This window comes from Eumetopias jubatus, unplaced genomic scaffold (assembly GCF_037043125.1).
Source record: "Eumetopias jubatus isolate StellerSeaLion01/CBP00866 unplaced genomic scaffold, mEumJub1_p1.0 scaffold_4, whole genome shotgun sequence".
Taxonomy (NCBI): Eukaryota; Metazoa; Chordata; class Mammalia; order Carnivora; family Otariidae; genus Eumetopias; species Eumetopias jubatus.
The window spans coordinates 28376536-28402604 of record NW_028274810.1 but is presented as its reverse complement, the minus strand read 5'-3'; the positions used below and the strand labels follow the sequence as shown (position 1 = coordinate 28402604).

Genomic DNA, 26069 nt, shown 5'->3' with positions numbered 1-26069 from the left:
GCACCCTAACAGAAAAAGTGATGGCACGTTTTCTGACCTGTTAATATAGTAACTCTCTTCATTTGTAAAAGAGAGCCCAGTATCTTGGGCTCACTTCAATCTAGTTAGCAATTCCTTCTCCCTCAGGACAAGGAAGGAAGTAGGTGGGGAGTAGAATTTCCTAAATAACTATGAATTCAGTCCACTTAACCAGGCCAGAGCCTTCAGTGCCACACAAAGTGTGTGGGTCTTTTGGTTTTAGAGCAATTCAGTGCTATCCTGAAGAAAAATTTCATATGTCCTCATATATTTTTTTTAAATTACAAGGTGCTAAGCATGTTATTAGGGAAGTGTCTTGAACCTTCCAGATCAACTCCACTACTAGCTGAGTCAATGAGTGACCTCATTTGATATGCTGTAGAGTACAAACCACCCACCTGGCCCACCAAATCAGGATATGTAAGAACATGGTGGTGCTTTTGAGTCACTGAGTTTTGGGGGTAATTTGTTATGCACCGATAACTGAAACATCTACTGTCCACCACCCATCATCTAAAATAATTTTGCCTTCCTCACCATTCATGTTAAGTATTTACTGAGAACTTTTTTCCACTTCAGAACCTCTCTCCACTGTTATCCAACTTCACGTTTCATAAGTGCATTTCTGAGGTTTCATTTCTTTGATAAAACACTGATCTGCTATGACATTTAATTACAGGTCATGCTATGAACCCTGCTTCTTGGAAGCTATTAGTAACTGGAAGCATTCCTTCTTCACTTTTAAACTAGAAACACTTCTTCCTCACTTTTTAACTTGTGCAATCATGAGAAGACCTGCATTTTACATCTCAACCGGTCAGATGCTTGTTAGAAAGCATTTTTTGTTTCAACTCTTACTGAAATCTTTCAGTAAAATGTTCTGGGTTATCACTCTGAACAATAGTTGTCAGTGATTGAGAGAGTGAACCGAAAAGTACATACCTCAGAAATGGTATTAACATTTTTGTCATTTGATGTTTTCTTGTAACTTACTAAGAGTGGGATCCCATAAGTTTATCCCAGTTACTGAAGGTTGTATTTAAGCCCCCTTTTCTTTTTCTTTAAAATCCTGCCATGTATCCTCTGGGCAGCCAAGAATAGCCTCTTATTAGACATCCTTGTTATGGGGACCCATGAGAAGTTTCTCAGGTCTTAGGAATACTGGGGTTTCTCTAAAGCAGTTAGTTTGTTTTTATCTTCTAATAATAGTGAACACAGAACTGATTTTTGTGTTAGATACTATGAAGCTCAGGGCCCACCTTTACCAACTGTCACACAGGTTCGCGGAATCATTTTACTAACTTCACCCTGGCTCCATCTGATTTCTTCCACTGTCCTTTTCCTCTCTCCCTAATTTCCTCACTTAACAAACTAGTTGTGTTATAGGCATTTTAATAAGTGGTCTTAAAAGCAGTGTACAGCGAGATGGGGTGTTTCAGAAATCTTTCAAGCTCTTAACAGTATTTTGAAGGCCCTTCTTTCATCTGCACTCTACCATGTCCGCACTTTGTATGCTTTGTAATGCTTCTCAGTTGAGGAGTCAGGGTATTTCCTCATAGTCAGGAAGCCTTAGACAAGTTCCAGTAAGTGAACCTTCAGTGACACAAGCCAAAAGTCACTAAAACCTGCTTCTCAACAGAACTGCTTTGCTTAAAAAAACCAAGGAAAATACATCCGTTATTCAAATATCTAGATATTTGTAGAAGGCTGGGAACACTAAGACTTCCTTCTGACCTTTACCTGTAATTATACTTTGTTAGTCTTCTTTGGTTTTGATGATTTAAAATAAATTTCTGAAGATCACATTTGAGATGAAGAAACTGTATTAGCAGTTTCGGTTCCTTAAAATAAACATTAACTAAATGATTTTTAGTTGAATCATTTCAGTTAATTTCACTAAGTACTTTGAAATTGTTAAAAACTCTGTCTTGTTCTAAGTGGCTTACAAAAATGCATATAATGAAATAAAATTAAAAATGTATCTGTGGAGACAACAAAAGAGAGCATGTTAAAATGTAACTAAAAGTAAATACTGAAAACACATACATCTACGGTGGCTTAAGGACAGAGGCAGACTTAGCGCTTAGGCTCAGTTCTCTTTCCTTAGCACTGCCTTCTAATCCAGAAAGCTCTAATGCTGCTTTTTGTGTGGCAAAGATTAGAGGTCACTAATGTTGTTTTACTTGTAATACAAACTGTAACATCACAAATATGTCATGGCTGCAGTTTTCAAGTACCAAATAATTCAACCTATAGTAGCATTCATGAGTCAGAAACCATCCCAAAAATCATATGGTAGGTAAGAAGTTGATCCACACCTTGACCCTGAGAAAAACTGGGTAAGTCCTCAACTTTCTGTGCACAGAGACATCATACCAAATGATTAACAATTCAGAGTGTTCTTACGGCGGAGTGGCATGAGTTGAAGCAATGTTCTGAGAACGACTCCTTCTGGAAGAATATGCAAAGGGTAAAACTATTACTTCTTCTTCTTGTTTTGGTATTTAATTCTTTCATAGCGGGTCCTTATTTTACCCAGTGGAAGGCAAAACTTAATATTCTTGGAATATAAGTTTTTCTGAAAAAGAGAACAGATAAGATACTTGCCTAACTCCACCTATGAATGTCATTGTCAGTTCTATTACTAGGTTGGTTATGATCCCAAGCAATATATACAAAATACGAAATTTTATATTTATTGAAATCCCAAGCAGTTTGCTGGGAAAAGAGAGGTTCCATAAATAATGATATTAAAGGAAGAATCCACAAAGAATCATTACGAGAAATGGCCAACACTCCTTAGGTACCACAAATACATCAGTCAGGATGTATACTGCTACTGGAGATGAAATAAACTGAACCAATTTAAAATTATTTCTGACCAGGTTAAAATTATACTGATTTAGTAAGACTAATTCACCTGGAACACAACATTGACTCTGGATAAAATTAATCTTTTCTCCCGTTTCATTTCCTAAAGAAAGAAAACAGTTCTCTTGCTTCATCGACCTTTAACCCAAACTTTCTAGGAAGTCTTCATTACCTTTTTAAGTCCTTTTTATATAGCTGCATTTAGTTCTTCTGTCACATACTAACATACCTTTGCTCCAAGAATACTCTGGTTTCAACTGTGACTTTTAATGCTAACAAGCAGATTTCTGTATCCCAGCTTCACCAATTTTCTGGACCTGAACTTAGAAAGGGGCATTTCGGGTATACTGTCTCCACTCTACACACAAACACACCTGGCATTTCTGGTATACCATCTCCCCCTACACACTAACACACGCGCGTGCGCTCACTCTATAGTATTGTTTAGCTTTGATCATGTAATTTTAAAGTTTTTTGTATATGTTAACAAACTTTATACCTTCTAAATGTTTAATTCAATTTTCTTCAAATAATCAAGTGTTGAAAACTTTACGAAAGTGTTATTCATCTTAAAATGGTTGAGGTTTCCCTTTTTTTCCCTCAAAGGGTCTAAGCATGGGTGGGTTTTTTGTAGACACACCTGTTTTTATCCCAAAGGGTATATGACTGATTTTCCCTCAAGTCAACTTTTTTCAAACAGGGCCAGTCTATATTAATTTGTGTGATGATGTTAATTTTCAAAACATCTTGAGTAAATAAAGGGAGATATAAAATACTGTGGCTTGCTTGGTGAATCTTAATTGCGAAATTTCTTCTTCTTCCGAAACTTCTTTCCTGCTGCATTTGCTGCTTTTTCAGCCATGATCTCTGAGTACTTCCTTCGGTTATATCTAAAAAGAAAACCAAACTTTTAAGTTCTAAAGTATGATAACAGAAGTTAATGTGATGGGGTGGTGTAACTACTAAATCTCCAAAAACTGTTTGCATTTTCACTATTTTAGCATATTTGTACTAAATTCCACCATGTGGAGCCATATTTGGAGCTGCGGGACTGAGCAGTGACCAAGACAACCATAGTCCCTACCCTCGTAGAGCCTGCAGTCTAGTGAGAAAAAAATGGCAACTATAAGGGAGGGCTTTTGAAAACTTTCAACCACTGGAGGTCCATGTACCATATCCAGTTATCAGATGATATCAAATGCTTTAAAGATTTTTATAGGATGAAATGTAAAAATAGCAGACTGATGTAGAAGCAGGTATAGAGGCTCCAACTATCTTTAAGCCAGACATTAAAGTCAGACATTAAAGAGATCTGCACTAAATCATTTTTGTTTTGTTCATGAAAATATATGTCAATGTGTAATGGGATGTTTTATTTTAAAAGGAATCAATAAATATTTTTAAAGTTTTTTAATTTTAATTGCCACTGTGGTAAATATTGATAAATGTGGTCCACAGAAGTTCAAAAGAAGGGCTTATCAGTTCAGTTTGAACCTAATCAAGGATGGAAAAAATGAGATTAGAGCAGAAATAAAATAGAGGCTAAAAAAACAAAAAAGCCAGACTCATTAAGAAAAAAGAGAACTCAAAATCAGAAATGAAGAATTAACAGATGCCACAGGAATACAAAGAATTACAAGAGGATACTATGAAAAAGTATATGCCAATAAATTGGGACAATCTAGAAAACAAATGGATTGCTAGAAACGGACAATCTTCTAAAACTAAACAATCAGGAAGAAATAGAAAATTTGAACAGATCTATTACTAGTAACAAAACTGAATCAGTAATCAAAAGACTCCCAACAAAATTCAAGACCAGATGGATTCACAGCTGAATTCTTCCAAACATTTAAAGAAGAGTTAATACCTATTCTTCCCAAACTATGCCAAAAAATAGAAAAGGAAGGAAAACTTCCAAATTCATTTCACGAGGCCAGCATTTCTCTAATACCAAAGCCAGACAAAGACACTACAAAAAAAGAAACTACAGGTCTATATGCCTGATGAACAAAGATGCAAAAGTTCTCAACAAAATATTAGCAAACCGAATCCAACAATACATTAAAAACATCATTTACCACAATCAAGTGGGATTTGATCCATGTATGCAAGAGCAGTACAATATCTGCAAATCAATGTACATTGACAAGAAAAGAATAAAAACCATATGATCATCTCAAAAGCTGATGGAAAAAAAAAAAAGCAAACCATTTGTTGAGGTGTCTGTGTGGCTCAGTTGGTTAAGTGTTGGGACTCTTGATTTTGGCTCAGGTCATGATCTCAGGGTAGTGAGATCAAGCCCCGTGGTGGGCTCCGTGCTGGGTGTGGAGCCTGCTTAGGATTCTCTCTCTCTCCCTCTGACCACCCCATCCCCCGGCATCTTTTAAAAAAAGTCAAAGTACAACATCCATTCATGATTTAAAAACTCTTTTAAAAATCTATAAAAAACTTATCAAACTCAACACCCAAAGAACAAATGATCCAATCAAGAAATGGGCAGAAGACATGAACAGACATTTTTCCAAAGAAGACATCCAAATGGCCAACAGACACATGAAAAAGTGCTCAATATTGCTCAGCATCGGGGAAATCCAAATCAAAACCTCAATGAGATACCACCTCACACCAGTCAGAATGGCTAAAATTAACAAGTCAGGAAATGACAGATGTTGGCGGGGATGCGGAGAAAGGGGAACCTTCTTACACTGTTGGTGGGAATGCAAGCTGGTGCAGCCACTCTGGGAAAGAGGGTCCTCAAAAAGTTGAAAATAGAGCTACCCTACGACCCAGCAATTGCACTATTGGGTATTTACCCCAAAGATAGAAATGTAGGGATCCGAAGGGCTACGTGCACCCCGATGTTTACAGCAGCAATGTCCACAAAAGCCAAACTATGGAAAGAGCCAAGATGTCCATCGACAGATGACTGGATAAAGAAGATGTGGTATATACACACATACCCACACACGCGCGCGTGCGCACACAATGGAATATTATACAGCCATCAAAAGGAATGAACTCTTGCCATTTGCAACGACATGGATGAAACTGGAAGGTATTATGCTCAGCGAAATAAGTCAATCAGAGAAAGACGTATCATATGAGGAATTCTTAATCTCAGGAAACAAAGGGTTGCTGGAGTGGTGGGGGGTGGGAGGGATGGGGTGGCTGGGTGATAGTCATCGGGGAGGGTATGTGCTATGGTGAGCACTGTGAATTGTGTAAGACTGATGAATCACAGACCTGTACCTCTGAAACAAATAATACATTATACGTTAAAAAAAAAAAAAAGGAAGAGAAAAATGAAGGGGGGGAGAAATCGGAGGGGGAGACAAACCATGAGAGACTATGGACTCTGAGAAACAAACTGAGGGTTCTAGAGGAGAGGGGGTTGGGGGATGGATTAGCCTGGTGATGGGTATTAAAGAGGGCACGTTCTGCGTGAAGCACTGGGTGTTACAGACAATGAATCATGGAACACTACATCAAAAACTAATGATGTAATGTATGGTGATTAACATAACAATAAAAAAACTCAACAAAGTGGGTTTAGAGGAAACATACCTCAACACAATAAAGTCCACATATGAAAAATACACAACTAACGTGATACCCAATGGTGAAAAACCAAGAGCTTTCCCCTCTAAGATTAGGAACAAAACAAGGATGTCCATTCTCACTGCTTTTATTCAATATAGTACCAGAAATCCTAGCTGCAGCAATTAAATAAGAAAAATAAAAGGCATCTAAATTGGGAAGGAAGAAGTAAAAGTGTCACTATTTACAGATGACATGACACTACATAAAGAAAACCCTAAAGACACCACCAAAAACTATCAGAATAAATGAATTCAGTTAAACTGCAGGATACAAAATTAATATACAGAAATGCTGTGTTTCTATACACTAATAACAAAGTAGCGGAAAGAAAAGTTAAGAAAACAATCCCATTTACAACTGTACCACAGAAAGAACAAAATACCTAGGAATAAATTTAACCAAGGAGATTGATAGCTGTAAGACACTGATGAAAAAAACTGAAGACAACACAAATGGAAAGATATCATGCTCATGGAAGAATTAATATTCTTAAAATGTCCATAGTACCCAATGCAATATACAGATTCAATGCAATTCCTAGCAAAATATCACAATAGCATTTTTTGCAGAGCTAGAACATATAATCCTAAAATTTGTATGGAACCACAAAAGACCTCAAATAGCCAAAGCAATCTTAAGAAAGAACAACAAAGCTAGAGGTATCAAAAACCCAGATTTCAAGATATACTACAAAGCTATAGTAATCAAAACAGTAAGATACTGGCACAAAAACAGATCAGTGGAACAGAAGAGAGCCCGCAGATAAACACACACTTACATGGTCAATTAATCTATGACAAAGGAGGCAAGAATATACAATGGAGAAAAACAGTCTTTTTAATAAATGGTGTTGGGAAAACCAGCTACATGCAAAAGAATGAAACTGGACCACTTTCTCATACCACACGCAAAAATCAAAATGGATGAAAGACCTACATGTCAGACCTAAAACCGTAAAACCCCTAAAAGACAACATAGGCACCAATCTCTCGGGACATTAAGTCCTAGCAATAAAATATTTATGGATATGTCTCTTCAGGCAAGGGAAATAAAATTAAAAATAAACAAGTGGGACTACACCAAAATAAAAAGCTTCTGCAGAGCAACGGAAACCAATAAAACAAAAAGGCAACCTACTGAATGGAAGAAGATTCATGTGCAAATGATAAGGAGTTATATCCAAAATATATAAGTAACCTACACAACTCACACCAAAAAACCAAACAATCTGATTAAAAAATGGTCAGAGGACCTGAACATTTCCCCAAAGAAGATATACAGAAGGGCAATGCACACATGAAAAGATGCTCAACATCACTTATCACAAGGCAAATGCAAATCAAAATCACAGTGCGACATCACATCATACCAGTCAGAATGGCTGATATCAAAAATACAAGAAATAACAAATGTTGGCAAGGATTTGGAGAAAAGGAACCTTCATGTACTGTTTGTAGGAATGTAAATTGGTGTAACCACCATAGAAAACAATGTAGAGGTTCCTCAAAAAATTAAAAATAAAAATACCATATGACTTAGTAATTCCACTACTGGGTATTTACCCAAATAAAACAAAAACACTAACTCAAAAGGATATATGCACCCCAGCATTATTTACAATAGCCAAGATATGGAAGCAACCCGTGTCCCATCAATAGATGAATGAATAAAGATGATGTGAGACACAGACATACACACACACACACACACACACACACACACACACACACACACACAAAATGAATGAATAAAGATGTGAGACACAGACACAGACAGACACACACACACACACACACACACACACACACACACACACACACACACACTGGAATATTACCGAGCCATATAAAAGAATGAAATCTTGCCATTCAGGACAACATGGATGGACCTAGAGGGTATTAAGCCAAGTGAAGTAAGTCACACAGAGAAAGATAAATACCATATGATTTCACTTATAAGTAGAATCTAAAAAAGCAAACAAAACAGACTCTCAAATACTAGTCCGAATGCCTAGTATCAAAAAGAAGTAACAAGTGTTAGTGAGGATGTGGAGAAAAAGGAACCCTTGTGCTTTTGTTGGTAGGAATGTAATTTGGCACAACCACTATGGTTGCGCCAAAACAGTATGGAGGTTCCTCAGAGAGAGACAGAGAATAAACTGGTGGTTGCCAGAGGTGGGGGATGGGTGAAATAGGTGAAGGGGAATAAAGAGATACAAACTTCCAGTTATACAATAAGTCATGGAGATGAAAAGCACAGTATCGGCAATACCGTCAATAATATTACAACAGTGTTGTATGGTGACAGATGGTGACTACACTTAGAGCAGTGAGCATTTTGTAATGTATAGAATTGTCAAACCCTACATTGCATACCTGGAACTAATGGAACACTGTAAGTCAATTATACCTCAACAAACAAAACCAAAAACCACATACAACACAGAAAATCACATTTTCTCCTGTATATTACACTTACTTCTTCTGTCCCAAGACATTCCTACTAATGAACATATGACGTATTAAATACATTCAATGAAGTTCCTATCCCAAAGTGTTCAGAGGCCAGAAACCTCTTAAAGAGGTTGTAGAAGGAATTAAAACATTCCATGGAGATTGGCTAGTAGAGTGTTTCGCATAGTGTGATACATAAATTTAGGTGGTAGACAATATTTACTTTAAGCAATGTATTTATCTTCATGGACATTATAAAAATTATAAGCCAACAAACCCATTTACAGTAGACAATATAAAGTTTCCTTTTAAAATAAAGCAGGCAGCATACAGATAATGCAAACATTGTGAAAATGGTACTCAGTGACTGAAGTATGGGAAAAATGAACTAAGAACACTACCTCTAACCTGCAGTTTTATGAGTTTCATTCTACAAAATTTCTAGTTTACTCTCCCAACTTCCTCACGCTATTTTTTAGTAAAAGCACTATCAACGCTGCTGTGATTTCTGAGATTGCTATCATCAAGATTACAAAATACAGGTCAATTTTTAACCAGAACATAGTTAACACAGTAAACAAAGACTTAATCAGCTTGCACCATGCCTGTGTGGGGATGGAGAAAAAGGCTTGAGAGATAGTTAGGAAATGGGAGAGACTGACAGTATGAATGTGGACTGAAGGAGGAGGTGTCAAGGACTTGCTGATGGATGGATGGTGATACTGTTCAGTCATGAGATACAGAGCACTGGGAGAGGATTAGATTGCACAGGAAAGGCCAAGTTAACTCATAGAGGTGCTTATGAGAAACCCCTGGATGTTCCTGAGACAGCAGCTGGATATGTGGGTCTAGACTCAGGAGCGATCTGGACTACACATCCTGCATTTGGAAGCCAACAGTATATACATTATAATTAAAGCCCTGCAGGGGATGAGATTTCCAAGGAGAGAGTAATAAGAAAAGAGCACTGCTTATTTCTAAAAATTTTTACCATTACCCAAACTAATTAAATGGCTTACATAAATAACACTTGTGTTAAATCTGTTTTCCATGCTGACAAAAGTTTTTAAAACCCTGAACAGTTCTTTTCACTTTTGCTATTAAACCAATCTGGAAGTTCAACAAGGGTTTCTATGTGAGGTATGCTTTTAAATCTCCTATAATATATACATAGCGGCTTCAAGTACATTTAAACATATTCCCAAATGCTCCCATCTTAAAAACTCCATGCCCACTACTAGTCTCGCCTCTCTCCCTCTTCTCAAACTTCAAAGAACTGTCTCCATTTCTTCTTTTCAACAAACTCTCCAATCCTCTTCAGTCTGGTTTCCTCCTCATCACTCCCCTAAAACTCCTGGCAAGAATGTTTTGACCTCCATGTATATCCAAAGGAAGTTTTTAGTTTTTCTTTCCTTTTTTTTAGTTTTATTTAAATTCAATTAATTAACATACAGTGTATTATTAGTTTCAGAGGTAGAGTTCAGTGATTCATCAGTTGTATGTAACACCCAGTACTCATTACATCACATGCCCTCCTTAATGCCCATCACCCAATTTGATCTCTCAGCAGCAATTATTCCTGTTAACCACTCCCTCCAGTTTGTATCTGCTCGAAGTATTCTCCCCCTTTGACTTCTGTGACACTATGCCATCCTGGTTTTCTTAATAGCCTCTTAGCTATTCTTTCCTAGTCTCCTTTGCAGACTCATTCTCCTCTAGCCAGTCAAATATTTTCAAGCTTCCATCTCAAGCAGTGGTTCTAAACTGGGAATGCTTATGCCCAACAGGGGACATGTGGAAATGTTGCGCCCGTCCATTTTTGTCACAAACTGGGGATGGGGTGCTACTGGCATCTAGTAGGTAGAGGCCAGGGATGTTGTTAAACATTCTACAATACACAGGACAGTTCCCCCTAATAAAGAATTATCCCATTCAAAATGTAAATAGTGCTGCTGTTGACACTGTGCTAAAGCCATTTAAAAATTACTTGAAATTTTAAAGTTTATGTATATTCTAAAGGAAAACATACATAATACAAAGTGAAACATAAATTCCTTTACCTTCTGAACTCAGAATCAGCCAGCAATTCTTCCACAATAGTTCTCTTCCTTTGTTTTTTGGGAATTCGTGAATGGTAGAAGTCAGCTGGATTGTCAACAATGGTTCCAATCTATGAGCAATTGATTGAAATAAGTCATGAAATACTTGAATGGTAAATTGCTTTCATATTTCAGGGTAGCTCTAACAAAGTCTATTTATAGAAAGGAATGGAAAACACAACTTAAATGATATCAATACTAAAGTCAATTTGCCATTTTTTAAAAGCAAAAATAAGTCACCTATTCAATTGGCACTGGGTCCTACTAATGACATTTCACTAGAATTTACAATAAAAGGCCAAAAATCCTTTTATATAATTTAGTGCTAGGCAGGACAGTAAATTCTTGATGAACAGTGTAACTAGAAAAGTGGGACAGAGAATATAAATTCTTTTTTTAGTCTCCCAATTTAGTAAAATTGACACATAAACTCTACTATACACCTATTTGGTCTCCTAGGTCATCATAAATGCTACCAGCATAGAACCTTCTTAGTAACCACTCTGCATTTGTTCCTGCATTCAACCAAGTAAAATTTACAGTGTCCGCTATGTGCCACGTACTGTGCTAAGTGTTTGGGAAATAAAGACAAAGAATATCTGGTCCCTGCCAGCAAGGAGCTCGTAGTCTTAAGGAAAATCCACAGTCAAGTAACTGAAAGATTAAAGCATAACATAATTATTATGCTAAACAAAACACTATAGACGCCCTCAAAAAAAAGTGACCAACTCTACCTAAGGGAGGTCAAGGTTCCTCCAAGTGTGTTGGAGGGCTATGTGACAGAAGAGCTGGTGAGCTGGTCTGAGTGCAGACTGTATAGACTCTATCCTACAGGTCATAAAGAATCACTGAAGATATCACTGAATGTTATCTGTGATATCACTGAGCAGAGGTGTATCATGAACAGACCGCCTTTTTTTAAAAAGAACAGATAACTGGCTACAATGCGGAGGATGGACTAGAAGGGAGAGCAAACCTGGAGGTAAAGGACTATTAGACTAATTCAGGTAAGTGACAAGAAAGAACAGAATGAAGGTGACAGCTACCAGAGGGTGAATCATCTGGATTTTCATCTGGAAACACTTTGAAAACCCAACTTTTAACTTATTTTCAGCATTTGCCTGGGGATGCCTCTTTATCTGGAGAAGAAGAGTTTGGTGCAAATGTTCCCTATTTCCTCCTCCATCATGTAAGGCTTCTTGCTGTTAGGCTAATACTATTCATATATGGTATACCCAACTTAGAGGTTCCGTAACTTTTAGAGGTATGACCTGGAAACTTAGTTACCATCTGCAACACCTTCTCTCTATATGGAATGCCATTACAAGCTGGTGGCCAAAAGGTTTTCTGAATTGGGTTCTGCCCATTATTATACAGCCTCAGCAGATGTGCCCTATAAATATTCACCTATTTAAAGAGTAAACAGTAAGAACACTATAATGCCTTCCAAACTAAAATCCACACATCACCGCCGTTATTGTTTGTTTCATACCTGGAAATACTTGGGGAAGCCATCCCTATCATTTTTCTTGTAAAACCTTTTTGGGTCCATGCTAGCTCTCATCTTCAGTGCTTTGAGATCATTTTTTAGTTCATCTGTCAATTCTGGAGCTTTCATACCAAACCAGCCATCACCTGCTGTTTTCTGTCGTTCTTTCTGAAATTCAGATTTCAAAAATAATTAAACAGAAAATTCTAACTTTAATAAGCAATGTATAAACTATACCTCATTCCCTCCAAAATTATATATACAAAAAACTTCATGAATTAAAAACAAATGAGGTTACTTAACAGAATGTATTAGTCCCCAGATTCACTTTTCATAAAAGAAGTTAAATCACAGTAAGTGTTTTCTTTGGTCAATTAGGCACAGTATTATCAGTTTCATAAATGAGGGCTCCTTAAAATTTATTTTTTCTTAGTAAGAACTGCTGACTTGCAGGGGCGCCTGAGTGGCTCAGCCGGTTAAGTGCCTGCCTTCAGCTCAGGTCATGATCCTGGGGTCCTGGGATCGAGCCCCGAGTCAGCTCCCTGCTTTGCAGGGAGTCTGCCTCTCCCTCTCTTGCTGCTGCTCCCCCAGCTTGTGCTCTCTTCCTCTCTCAAGTAAAATAAATAAAAATTAAAAAAAAAAAAAAAAAAAAGAACTGCTGACTTGCTGGGAGAACAATACACAGCTTCAATTTTTATTGTGCAATATAGCCTACACAAGAGATAATGTATAAAAACATTTTCAGTTCTGGAGCTTATATTTAAATATTAACAATTTTATTCAGTCACCAAGGTGACTCAGTCACTCCAACAAGTCCAGAAATCTGTATTATTTCTACAATTTAAAAAAAAGTTGTATTTTTTGGAAACTCCTAGCAAGTTATTTACTTAATTTTATTTTTATTTCATGCATACATTATGGACTGTCTACCATGTGCCAGCATATTCCATATTAGTGATGAGAGATTACTGGTGCACCACCCTCAAATTTCCTCCAAGCTCTCTTAATAACTTCTTTACACTTATTAGTTGAAATGGCAGATGGAAACAATCCCCTATTTCTACAAAAGAAAAGAGTTTCCTATCCTCTCACTGGGCAGACTACAGAGACCCGGGTTTTTAGATGGCTACATTAAGGTCCCTACAAAGGCCTGCAACGGAGCTCTTAGCTCTTGGTGAACAGTACCTATAAGCCAAGAAGTATGGACAGTGACCTTATATGCTGGCTGTCACTGTTTTAAGAAAGGGGGGGGAGCTCTTCTCTATGTGCACCACTTGGTGCACTTTCACTTTGTGAAAATCTATATAAAATGTGTTTATGGAACTATATTTTATGGGCCCTTAAATCTGTGATAACTTTCTTTGCAAATATATATTTTTTAAGATTTTAATTATTTTTTAAAATTTAATTTTTTAAAATAATAATCTCTACACCCTATGTGGGGTAGAACTCAAAACCCTGAGATCAAGAGTCGCATGCTTTACTGAATGAGCTAGCCAGGTGCCCCGAAAATACATATTTTTAAATTATACAACCATGTTGTATAAGCTGAATGTATATAGTCAAACACACCTCAACAATCTAAATTATGAGAGTCACTATACTTACTCTGCGTTTTTTCTGAAGTTGATGCTTTGATTCACTATATGGTGGAACACAGTAGTTTTTTTCAAAATCAGGAGTAATGATGGTTTTCTGCAAAAGCTAAAAAATATTAAAGTGGTTTTAAGATAGTATCAGAATACCATGTAATTTTTTCCAACATCTTTTGCCTTATAAGAGAAATATCTCCCACACAGAAGACTACTCCAAATATATTAACCCTCTTTATACACAACCATACTACTGCAAAGTTGTTTCGGTCCTTAGTCTGTAAATTATATCACAATAAAAATGCTTTAGAAGGCAAACTGAAGGATTATTTTAGGAAACTTCATTCATCTTAAATTTCTTTTTCTAAACTGAATCAGCACATATCAGATTTACATTAATGTGTCTAACTTGTATTTATTGGCTTACTAACCAGCCACTTGCACCAAACAACTGGAAAATAAAGTCAACAGGAACAAACGCCAAAATGGCTCTTAAAGTCTCTGAAAACAAACAACCAACCAACCCTAACTAGTCTTATTAATAAGTTCTTTTGATGTTGATAAAACAGCTTCTTCTGATCTAAGGAGACTGTATTATTAACATGTACAGTGATACAGATTCGATTAAACAACATATACATCTATCTAGATAAGTCTTTTTGCAATTCAACATATCTCAGATGCTCTTTCAGTATCAATTCACACATAGATCAACTTCATTCCTTTTAATAGCTGTTACGCACTAACATTTTTCTTCTGACATTTAGTTTGTCTCCATCAAACCTTTTTCCATTGAACACTGTAAACACCATCTCTGCACACTTGTGATTATTTCTGTAAGATTCCAAAATGCATCACTTAAATATTGACAGGTACTGCTAAATTGCCTTGCATTCAAGTAATGTTAAGTCCTACCAACGGTTAATCAGTGCCCTTTTTCTTTAAGTTGCCACCAGCCCGGGGTATTATCCTTTTGTGTGTTCTCACTGGTGCCTCATGGCCGTTTTCCTTTGTTGTTGATCATCTTTTTGTGTATTTATTAGCTCTGTGTAAGTGTTCTGTGGGAGAACACTTGCATTCACAGAACACTGGTATTTTGTATCTTAGTGGTATTAACCTATGGTCTTTTACTTGTCTTTGTTAAGGTGTTAATTGTGAAAGTTTTAAAATTTTGTGTAGTCAAACCTGTTAATCTTTTCCTAAATGACTTCTGCATTGTTTGTATAGGATGAACAAATATTGTCATAATACTGTTTACGTCACTAAAAGGTCTTCAGGATAATTCATCATCTCCCATAGGGTATGAACTGAAGAAGACTGCTCCTTGGCCCTCAAAACAGTTCACAGAAATACTAATTTGGTCAGTAGCATTTGAAATTATCAATTCAGAAATCCCCAAATCCCCTAGAAGTTTCCAGATAGTAGAGAGGCAGTCTAGACTTTCGAGCTTGATATTTATTTAGTAGATTATTAAGAGCTTTAGGACAGTGGTTCTCAACTGGGAGCAAATGGCAATGTTTGAAGACACTTCTGGGGTGTATGTGCAGAGGGGTGTGGGGGGGTGGATGCTATCGACAACTAGTGGGTAGACATGAGGGATGCTGCTACATATCCTACAATGAACAAGACAGCCTCCCACAACAAAGAATCATCCAGCCCAGGTTGAGAAATCCTGTTTTAGGAATATAAAGCTAAAAAACAGTAAAATGACAATTATAATATGATCAAAAATGAGTCAGATCTATACTTGGTGTTGCAGAAGCACAGAGGAGGTGGTGGAGAGGACTAGAGTCAGAGAATGTTTCCCAAAGGCAGTGATCTATGATCTCTGCACTGGCCTGGGAAAGAGCAGGGTATGTTCAGGGAACTACAGTAGTCTTCAGTGGTAAGAACATAGCAGGTGGACAGAGCTGAAGGAACAGAAGCACCTTGAACGTTCTGAGAGACTTAAACAGAAGAATATCATAATCAGGTTTGTGTTTCATTTCGTTTTGTTTTGAAGTAATACCTACCCCTAATATGGGGTGCTAACTTACAACCTGGAGATTAAGAGTCGCACGCTCTTCTGACTGAGCCAGCCAGGTACCCCTTTTTGTTTTTAAAAAGAGAAATCTACCAAAAGTACAGAGGGCGGCTTGGAGAAAAGAGTAAGGAGGCTATTGCAGAAGTCTAGATGAAAAATAAAGGCTTGCCACTAGCCAGTGACAGTGGGGTGAAAAGGAGGGAACAAAGTAGACTATGTTAGCAACAGCATCTGCTAGGTCCAGTGACTGACTGCAAAAGGAAACGAGTTTGGCATCATTAACCAGGCCAGAGAATACTAAAGAAGTAGCTGGTTCAGGCAGAGAAGCGAAGGAGGGCAATTAGGGAGGTCAAGTGCCTGAGCACATATGAATAAACAGGCAAGAGACACAACAGGATTTAAAGACCTGGAAGGACAAAAAGGCTAGAGAATACAGATTTGGAGAAGCCATGCCATGTGACTTAAGCTGAGGGTTTAGATGAGATGACCTACCCTGTAATTCCCTTCTGAAATTTTATGTACAATTTTATGCCTATGTAAACATGTATATTTTTCCTGGTGGGGGGAATTGGCACCCACAGTTTTCAGATTCTCAACAGTATCCATAACAGTTATGAACTAAAAATACAGCAAGAAAAGAGAATAAAACACAACCCCTAGGATAAATGGTGGGTGCAAGAGGAATGCTGATCCGGTATTAATTTATTTTTTAGTAAGTGTTATCTTTTATAGCTAGGACTTTCAGGGGAAAAAAGGAGCACGGTAGGCTAATGTGGTTTCACTGCAGGAAAATCAGTCTCTTACCAAAGACTGATCATGTCTAGAAGTGATTGGTTAGTTCTATGAAAACCAACAGTACAGCATGTAACTTACCTCGTTTTTCTTTTTCTCGTTGATCTGTGTTAGGGTTCTCTTGTTTGACTGTAGTTTGTCTGCATTGAAATTAATATACAAACCACCCAACTGCTTGATACTCATACCAGGGTCTAGGCTGCTGCTTGTCAACTTCAGACTGAAAGACAATGATCACTTAAAGATCAAGTAATCAGATCAAAATGCAAACAACTGAGACTGTATTTTTAAAATCACTTTTTTCTTCTCTCCCCTTTTACTGCCAATGACCCCCCCGCCAAAAGGAAATCTTATTTTTACAATGGAGTTTCTGAAAAACTGAAACACGTTTTTAAATCTAATAAAATCATTTAGAAGAAAATTCCAGGATGAATAATGAATGAAAAAAGTTTTTTGGGAGCCAATCTAAATCTATTCCTCAGATTAACTTAAAGAGGATTAAGACTATATAATATGCCAGTAGACTTCATAAAGGGATTTTATAAAGAAAAGAATTGTAAAGAGGAGATATATCTGGCAATTCAGCTCAACTTCATATACAGATAGTGAGTTAACAAATGTACATACCTCTCTATTTCTAAAACCCAATGAGAAAGACAGGTTCTGAACTTCTAGGTTATCCAAATTTAGAAGGTTTTTCTGGGTAAATAAGGGCATTTGGTAGTGCCTCTAAATCAGTGAGTTTTAAACAGCGGTGAACATCTGTATTTCTCACCAGAGATTTTCAAAAATACAGAAGTCATAGCCCGTATCTACCAAATCAGTTGGGTCTGGGCTCCTGCTATATTTATGTAATAAGAATTTCTACTTTTATATTACTGAAAGGTCCTTTTTATAAGCAAATACATTTGGACTTCCAGATACTTTCTTCCCTAATTATTCATATAAACTGAGCAGTTGAAAGCTTTGATCAACCTCTACTGGAAAGTGAAATTGTTCTACTGCAGTGGTTTGGCAGTGATTCTCAACCCTAAAGGTTTATTAGAATTATCCCGGGGAGGAGTGTGGCTTTTAAAAAATAAGTATGCTTGAGGCTAGCCTCAGAGATTTATTTCATTGGTTTAGCGTGAAAACTGGGCATCTGTTAATGTATAGACTCTGGCCAAGGATGTATTTCCAGTGGATACAGGGCCACCACAGCCCTGTGCCTAAGAAAAACAAATTTAAAACAGAAAAAAAGAAACTAAAGAAATAGCCCCCAAAGTTAGCACTTGTCAACGGGTGATAGTATTATAGGTGATTATTTTTCAACTTCTCTACAGTTAGCTTGGAGAAAAGATAAAAGTTCCTTTCCTTCCCTTTTATGTTGCTCTTAACAATCATGCAGGAAAATCTTAGATGATTTTGAATAGATCACTGGTGGGAGAAATATGACTAACAGGCAGCCATAGACTAGGGAAATGCTGGATAAAAGAGCTCTTCTAGGGGTGCCTGGGTGGCTCAGTTGTTAAGCGTCTGCCTTCGGCTCAGGTCATGATCTCAGGGATCTGGGATCGAGCCCCGCATCGGGCTCCCTGCTCGGCGGGAAGCCTGCTTCTCCCTCTCCCACTCCCCCTGCTTGTGTTCCCTCTCTTGCTGTGTCTCTGTCAAATAAATAAATCTTTTCTTTTTTAAAGAGCTCTTCCATAAAGAACCTGAGGCAGTAGCTTTCTCAATTCCCATGTTTTCTACTATTTCATATTTTTATGGTAAATCAGCCGCTTGAAATATGTATCAAAAACTTACTTTTAAAAATAAAGGTAAAACTTACAGTTTAGACTTTGTGTTATTTAGTAAGTCGTCTTCATCACTAAACTCACTATCTTTGTTTCTGTCATGGTCTGATGGTTCTTCACTTTTTTCATCCTCTTCTGCCTCTTCTTCCTCCTCAATGGCAACCTCACTTGCCTTGTCTCCCTCATCCAAGTAAAAATGTTTATCAGTACTCAATCCAGGAGTTGTGTCAATTACAAACAATGCATTGTCACATGGCATATTTTCTGATTCTCCATTTAATGATTCCTTTTGACCATTATTTTCAACAAAACACACAGTGTCCTCTTCATTCTGACTATTTTCAGACTGCTGGCTTTCATCACTGCTGAGAACTAATAAAACAGAATCACCTTTGTCCAGGGATGTGTGGAGCTCAGACTTGAATAGTTTGGTTTCACACTCAAAATCTACATCCCTTCCTTCATTCCTGTCTTCACTGATACCTGTAACTGGGCACTCTTCTTCATCACTACCACTATCACCAAATTCTGTCAAGTCACTTGTTTTTATGGTGCTCTTTCTCTCTTCATTCCATCTGTCCACTTCCACCACCGCAAATGATTGAGCTAACGATTTCATTATAGCCTCACAGTTCAGATTTGAGGGCTCTGATGTGGTCTTATTATTTTGGGGGGTTGAATGCCTTTGAGAAACTAACCGCTGAATGCCAGTGTCCTGAGGTTCAGAAAGGCTCTCCAACTGAGAATTTTTCTTATTTATTTCTTTTTCCTCATCTACTATTCCCTTGGTTTCTTGATCTAAATTCTTATTATTCTGCTTTGTTATTTCTTTGAGAGATGCAACACTGGCCTTTTTCTCCTCTCTTATATTAAAACGTTGGCATTTTTGCACTGTTTGTTTTTTTTCTGAATTTCTGTGGAAGGAATCATCATCGAAGTCATTATGAATTTCATTATAGAAATCTGGCTTATTTATCTGAGGAAGAGATCTTACCAGTAAACAGGTTGTTTGTCTGGTATCTGAATCCTCTGAATTCACAGGCACATTTATGATTTGCTTTTCATTTTCTGGTACAATGTCATTATCTTTCTCCTCAGTTTGTGCGTGTAATTTCTTCTGCATACTTCTCGTTCTCATAGTTGCAACTCCAGAAAATGAAGAAATGTCTGAGTATGATGACTCAGCATCAGAAATAGCTTCTGCACGTAATTCTTGGCTTGGATCTCTTACAGATTTAGCCTTACTTCTTCTGGTCCTTGTAGTTATTACTGTGGGCGGCACAATTCTAGAAATACCTGAGACATGTGATTCAGCTTCAGAGTCATCGTCATTGTCTTCTTCAATATGAGACTGATTTATTGGAGTTATTTTCAGCCTTTTCCGAACACTGGACACTGGAGTGCATGCGACTAAGATCTGCCGTCTCCTAGTTACTCTTAAAATGGGATCCTGGAGCTCAGACACAGAAGAACAACTTGACTCTGCTTCAGAGGTCTCTCCATCAGTAGATGGTTTGTTCATTTCAGATGAGATTGCAGTTCCGCTCTTCCTCTTTCTGGTTTTAGGAGTTCTAGAGACTGGACTTTGTTTTCTAGTGGTCTGTGATTCAGCAGTGGTTGGGTCAACAGGTAGACATTCCTTCCTGACTCTTGGATGTGCCTGAATTCTTTTAGCAGAATTCTGTAAACCAGAATAAATACACTGTAATTTAGGTAGGACTGGAACTAGGGCACTCCTCTCAGGAGAACATTTTAAGAGGGTACTAAAAAACTCAGTAAACAAGATTAATACAAAACCACTACCACCACCCACAAAACAAAACACCTAAATACTAAATACTGGATCTAACACTGCATTTGCAAGGCCCTGCCTCACAACCACCAGTACCCATGATTTTTAACAATAAAAAACAAAAAACATATACTGGATCTGACTTTGCATTTACAGGAGCTTCATTCGCCTCACCCAAGACCTAGATCTAATTTTAGGGAGCAAAACAATTAATTGAAAAGTTTCTGCAGGTATCAAATGCCAAATATGCTTGGTGGACCTACATTCTGACACAAAGGGGAAGAGAGAAGAAAAGAAATACTAACTCTGAGCACAGATGTGTTCAGGAATACACACACAGGGCACCTGGGTGGCTCAGTTGGTTAAGCGACTGCCTTCGACTCAGGTCATGATCCCGGGGTCCTGCGATAGAGTCCCACATCGGGCTCCCGGCTCGGCGGGGAGCCTGCTTCTCCCTCTGACCCTCTCCCCTCTCATGCTGTTTCTCCCTCGCTCGCTCTCTAATAAATAAATAAAATCTTAAAAAAAAAAAAGGAATACACACACAAATGGAATCAGTCGCTACCCTTACCTTTACATACACACAGCAATTAACACTCTATTCCCTTCGTCACAGAATCAGACCCAGCGGACGACTAGAGCCGCTGAGAGCCACCAGGAGGCGTCACTGCAGCCTTCCCCACTCCAGAATAAAGTGCTGTGGGGCTACTACCAGCTCCCCACGTGACAACGGTAACCTCCTCTTCAACCCTGCTAATTATAGTTAGACTCACACTTGGTAGCCGAAATTAAGCCTCCTTCGTACGGTTTTAACAGGTTAAAAGGCCTCAGCTGTGCATCTGCCATTACGAAGGTGAACTACCCAAAGCAAGTTACCTGACTCTCTGTTCCATGCTAAGGACTGTCTTAAACGACCGTAGCGAGGGCTGAAGAGGAAGCTACGGACTTAGCACTGGGTCTGACACAGCAGCGCGCGACAAGCTCGGGCCCTTTCCGCTGCTCCTCCTCACGCTGCTCCGCCGGACCTTCGCGCCGCCCTATCACCCTAAGTGCCGCTCTGTGAAGCAGCGGCAGAAATGAGAGCGCTCTGCCATCTCCTACCTTCTGCTGGGAGTTTTCAGCCAACGTGGCTTGGATCGGGGCCTGAGGCCTCCCGGACCTGGTCACCACCATCCTCCCGGCTCGCGGCCACCTCGGCCTGCCTCTGTTCCGGCGCCCCGGAAATACGTCAAAGAAGCGTCTCGCTCGCATTTTCCGCGAGGATTCCGGAACTAACGAGAATCTCGTACTAGCCTCCGGCCCACGGACCTGGGTCAGGCGGGTCTGACCTAGGGATTCCCAAGGCGACGGTTTCCAGCGTTCACTCCAGTGCGGTGAAAGTCAGACCCACCGACCTCTGGCAGGGAGAGACCTTCGTTGGGGCGGCGAAACAGCAGTGACGGAGGGCCCTCGTCCCAGTTTCACACAAACGAATTGGAAAATCGCATCTTCTTTCCAACTTCAACCATCCTCTCATATGTTTGGTCTTTTAAATGTAGTCATGGGTGTGACCCAATGAGGCGTTTGCATTATTTATAATTTTTGTTTTTGTAACGACGTACTCTTCTTATTCGTGAAATTAAATATTAATTTAATTTTTTATTAATAAATAAAAATCAAAAGACTCGGTTAGGGTAAAGATGTATTTTTTAAATGTTCCAGAAACTCAGAGACTGTCTAAAGGTAAGATGGTGACTAGGGATCGGAAATAAGCGGAAAAGAAGAAATGTTAAATTTTATTTTTTTAATTTTTTATTTTTAAAGATCTTATTTATTTGACAGAGACAGGGCCAGAGAGGGAACAGAAGCAGGGGGAGTGGAAGAGGGAGAAGCAGGCTTCCCGCTGAGCGGGGAGCCCAATGCGGGGCTCGATCCCAGGACCCTGGGATCGTGACCTGAGCTGAAGGCAGACGCTTAACGACTGAGCCACCTAGGTGCCCTTATTTATTTTTTAAAGATTTTATTTATTTATTTGACAGAGCACAAGTAGGGGGAGCAGGAGAGGGAGAAGCAGGCTCCCTGCTGAGAAGGGAGCCTGATGCAGGGCTCAATCCCAGGACCCTGGGATCATGACCTGAGCCGACGGCAGATGCTTAACCATCTGAACCACCCAGGCATCCCAGAAATGTTAAATTAAAAAAGGAGAGCAATAAAAAAAATTTTTTTTTCTTGCAGTGAAGAGAATGACCAGAATCAAGAGAAGGTGTTTGGTGTTCTTTTAGGATGAAGTATGGAGAGTTAGAATATATCTGAGGGGAATGGAAAGGGATACTGTTGGCGAGAAAGGATGAGTTCTTCACCAAATCTATATAACAGAAAACCAATTTTTTTCTTATTGTCAAAAAACACAGATTTTTCATTGGGCCCATGACCACCCAGCTAAATAGGTCCTTTCATAGTTTCCCTTGCAGCCAAATGTGGCTGACTAAATTTTGGCCAATTGGCATAAATTGTGTAGTTCTTTAGGGACATAGGAAAAGAGGAGGTCCTCCCTGACTTCTTTAACTTCCTTTTTCACCCTGGAAAGCTGTATTCTCAGGTTTGAAGCAGCAAGTTTGTGCAATGAAGATAAGGGCCACACTTTAGGGATGGCAGAGCCATGAGAGAGAAAACATGAGTCCCTGACAGCTGATGGAGCTGCCGTATCTGTCCTCAACAGCCCACTTCTAGGTCTGTCTCACCTGAAACACCTTTTTTCCCCAAGTTTTTATTTAAATTCCAGTTAACATACAGTATAATAATTAGTTTCAGGTGTAGAATTTAGTGATTCATCACTTTTTAAAGTCACTTATTTGGAGATTTTCTGTTATTGCAGCTGAGCCAAATACAACTGAAGAATGGAATAAGAAAACAGAGATGGAGTTAGCTACAGAAGAATGCTCCTTTCTTTGAGGCAGGAGGGAAGAGTTAATATTTGAAGTAGAAAGAGAATGTGAATGCAAGGAAATTAAAGTGGAGGGAAGAAGAGGGGCTTTTGGATGGATAACTTAATCTTCTCTGTAAACTGAAGATTCATCTGCTTAGAGGGATGGAAAAAGGTTTAGATTGACCCTTGTGGGGAATGTGGTAAGGAACAAAAAAAAGGAATTTTATTATTTTTAAAAACTTTATATATTTGAGGGAGAGTGAGAGCAAAAGCGAGAGAGAGAGCACGAGCAGGAGGGAGAGGGAAAGCAGGCTCCCCGTTGAGCAGGGAGCCTAATGCCAGGACTCAATCCCAGGACCCCAAGATCATGATCTGAGCTGAAGACAGACACTTAATGATTGAGCCACCCAGGCACCCCAAAGAAGGAATTTTAGTATGGCCATGTGGCAATGAGACTATGTAAGAGGACGAACATAAGGCAGGTTAGATTTCAAGAGAAGGTAGAATGGTGTAGAGGAAGGAAAGTGAACCTATTGGAGGTTACATGCACTAACTCATGAACTCTACAACAACTTTAACATGAGCAAATGCATGAAAATGAAATTAAGATCACAGGAGTGGGTATAGAAAATTAGGGAATATTAAAAAATCAGTGTGTAATATTCACTTGCAAGCATGGCCACCTTAAAGTAAAACAAAAACTCCCAAACATTACAATCTAACAAGATGAAGAAACAAAATTAAATGTCAGTACATATTCGTAATCTGAGAAGACTGAGCTGGTCTATCAACATGGCTGATAATAGGCAAAACTGTACCATGTTCTGTTTTTGTTTTAAGTGGGCTTCCCAGGTCTGCCCTGTTTCCATTTCTACCTTTTTGCCTACCCTCTTTACCCAATGTGGATTTAGGGCAAATACACAATTTTAGGTAGATACAGTATGAAAATACAGTAGTTATCACTCAAGCCCAAAGGGAAACTCTCCCTTGATAGTCAATATTTTACTAATTAAATCCTTAAACTGAAACGTTGAATCTCTCCCTGGAATTTCAGGCATTAACCAAAAGATGGGAGTTTTAGTTCATGAGCCTTCTAAAAATAAATACTACTTGTAGTTATTCCACATTATTACATGTAAAATTAAAGTTGGCTTTAAGATGATCCCCAATGATCCCATCTCCCAGTTTCAAACCCTTGAGTGGGGGCTGGACTTGGTGATAATGAAAAGAATGTCAAAAGTGATAGATCTCTTTCATGATTAGGTTACCAAAAAAGCCAGGCCACCTTCTTGCACCATCTCACCTGTTCATTCTGTGGGAAGCTAGTTGCATGTGATGAGCTGTCCTATGGAGAGGGCCATGTGGCAAGGAAATGAGAAAGGCCTCTTGGCCTATAGCCAACAAGGAACTCAATCCAGCCAACAACCATATGAGCAAGCTTGGAAGTAGACCCACCTCAATCGAGCCTATAGGTGAGACTGTAATCCCAGCTGACACTTTTGACTGCAACCTTTTGAGACACCTTAAGGTACCCAGAAACAGCAATAAATGTCATTATCAAATAATTTTGTCTGCTCTAAAATTTCATGTAAGTACTCGCTCTTTCATGTCTAGCTTCTTTCACTCAGCATGTGTCTGAGATTCATCTGTTACTGTATATAATTTTTATTGCTTAGTATCCATTGTATGATTATAATACAGTTCATTTATCCATTCAACTGATAATAGCATTTGGGTGGTTTTCAGTTTTCAGCTAATATAAGTGCTATAAACATTTATATATGTTCTTTTTGGACATCTGTATTTCTCTGTATACCTAGGAGAATAATTGCTGGGCCATATGGTAAGTGAACATTGAATTTTGTAAGAAATGCCAAGATATTTTCCATAGTAGTCATACCATTTTATGTTCCCACCAGCAATATGAGAGTTCTGCTTGCTGCATATCCTTGCCAACACTTGGTACTGTCAGCCTTTTAAAATTGTAGCTATTTTGTATTCTAGTGATGTTTCCATATGGTTTTAAATTGCATTTCCCTGATAATGATGTTTTAAGCATCTTTTAATGTTTCATTGGCTATTCATATGTTAATCACTCTGTGGGGTGTCTCTCCACTTTCTTGACAGTGTCCTTTGAAGTGCAATTTAAAAATAATTTGATTATGCCTTATTTTTCATCAGAAGTATGTATTGGAAATATTTTCACCCAGTCTATGGCTTGTATTTTCACTTTCTTAAGTGCCTTTTAAGGAACAGAAGATTTAAATTTTGATTAAATCCAGTTATCAGTGTTTTCTTTTATGGTTTTTTTGTTATCAAAAAGCTTTGCAGCCAGTTTTAATTTTCCTGCTTTGTTCTAATTCCATACACATCAAAATAAGTCGAAATTTTCAACTAAAAAAAAAAAGACTAGAGAAAGACACTACTTCTAGGGAAGGAAATCCAGAGTTTCATCAGGAAGAGTATATATACTGGAAATCATTGCTCAGGGAAAGTATGTGGAAACTTAAAACTCTATAATGTCAAATGATCACTTAAGATTGAGAACAAAATGAAGACATTTGCAGACAAACAGGACCTACAAAGTTTACTGTGCCCAAAGACAAAGACCTTCAGTGAAAGAATCACTAATGACATACTTAAGAAAAAAGCGAACT

General features: G+C 38.3%; 1 protein-coding gene across 3 annotated transcripts; it reads right to left on the bottom strand.

Annotated features, from left to right (window-relative positions):
• Positions 1 to 1393: 1393 nt before the first annotated feature.
• Positions 1394 to 21758, bottom strand: DNTTIP2 (deoxynucleotidyltransferase terminal interacting protein 2). Of its 3 annotated transcripts, XR_015767967.1 has the most exons (8): positions 21609 to 21758; positions 18751 to 20396; positions 17022 to 17160; positions 14142 to 14237; positions 12537 to 12701; positions 11006 to 11115; positions 3530 to 3779; positions 1394 to 2596 (listed from the first exon to the last, which is right to left on the bottom strand). XR_015767967.1 is itself a non-coding variant. In XM_028087645.2 (7 exons), the coding sequence occupies exons 1-7, from the start codon at positions 21756 to 21758 to the stop codon at positions 3686 to 3688; spliced, it is 2400 nt and encodes a 799-aa protein (XP_027943446.2). In that variant the 3' UTR covers positions 2692 to 3685. The 3 variants fall into 3 exon arrangements, 2 of the variants coding, with proteins under 2 accessions (XP_027943446.2, XP_027943447.2); XM_028087645.2 differs by lacking the exon at positions 1394 to 2596 and having other exon boundaries at positions 2692 to 3779; XM_028087646.2 differs by lacking the exons at positions 1394 to 2596; positions 21609 to 21758 and adding an exon at positions 21079 to 21431 and having other exon boundaries at positions 2692 to 3779.
• Positions 21759 to 26069: the final 4311 nt, after the last annotated feature.

Bases quoted from the DNA above. Each gene is read 5' to 3' on its own strand.
- DNTTIP2 (XM_028087645.2), bottom strand. From the start codon at position 21,758: ATGCGAGCGAGACGCTTCTTTGACGTATTTCCGGGGCGCCGGAACAGA. The intron at 20,397-21,608 runs GTAGGAGATGGC...TCTGGTTTACAG, and splicing joins CTGAAAACTCCCAGCAGAAG to AATTCTGCTAAAAGAATTCA. The intron at 17,161-18,750 runs GTAAGTTTTACC...ATTGTCTTTCAG, and splicing joins AATAACACAAAGTCTAAACT to TCTGAAGTTGACAAGCAGCA.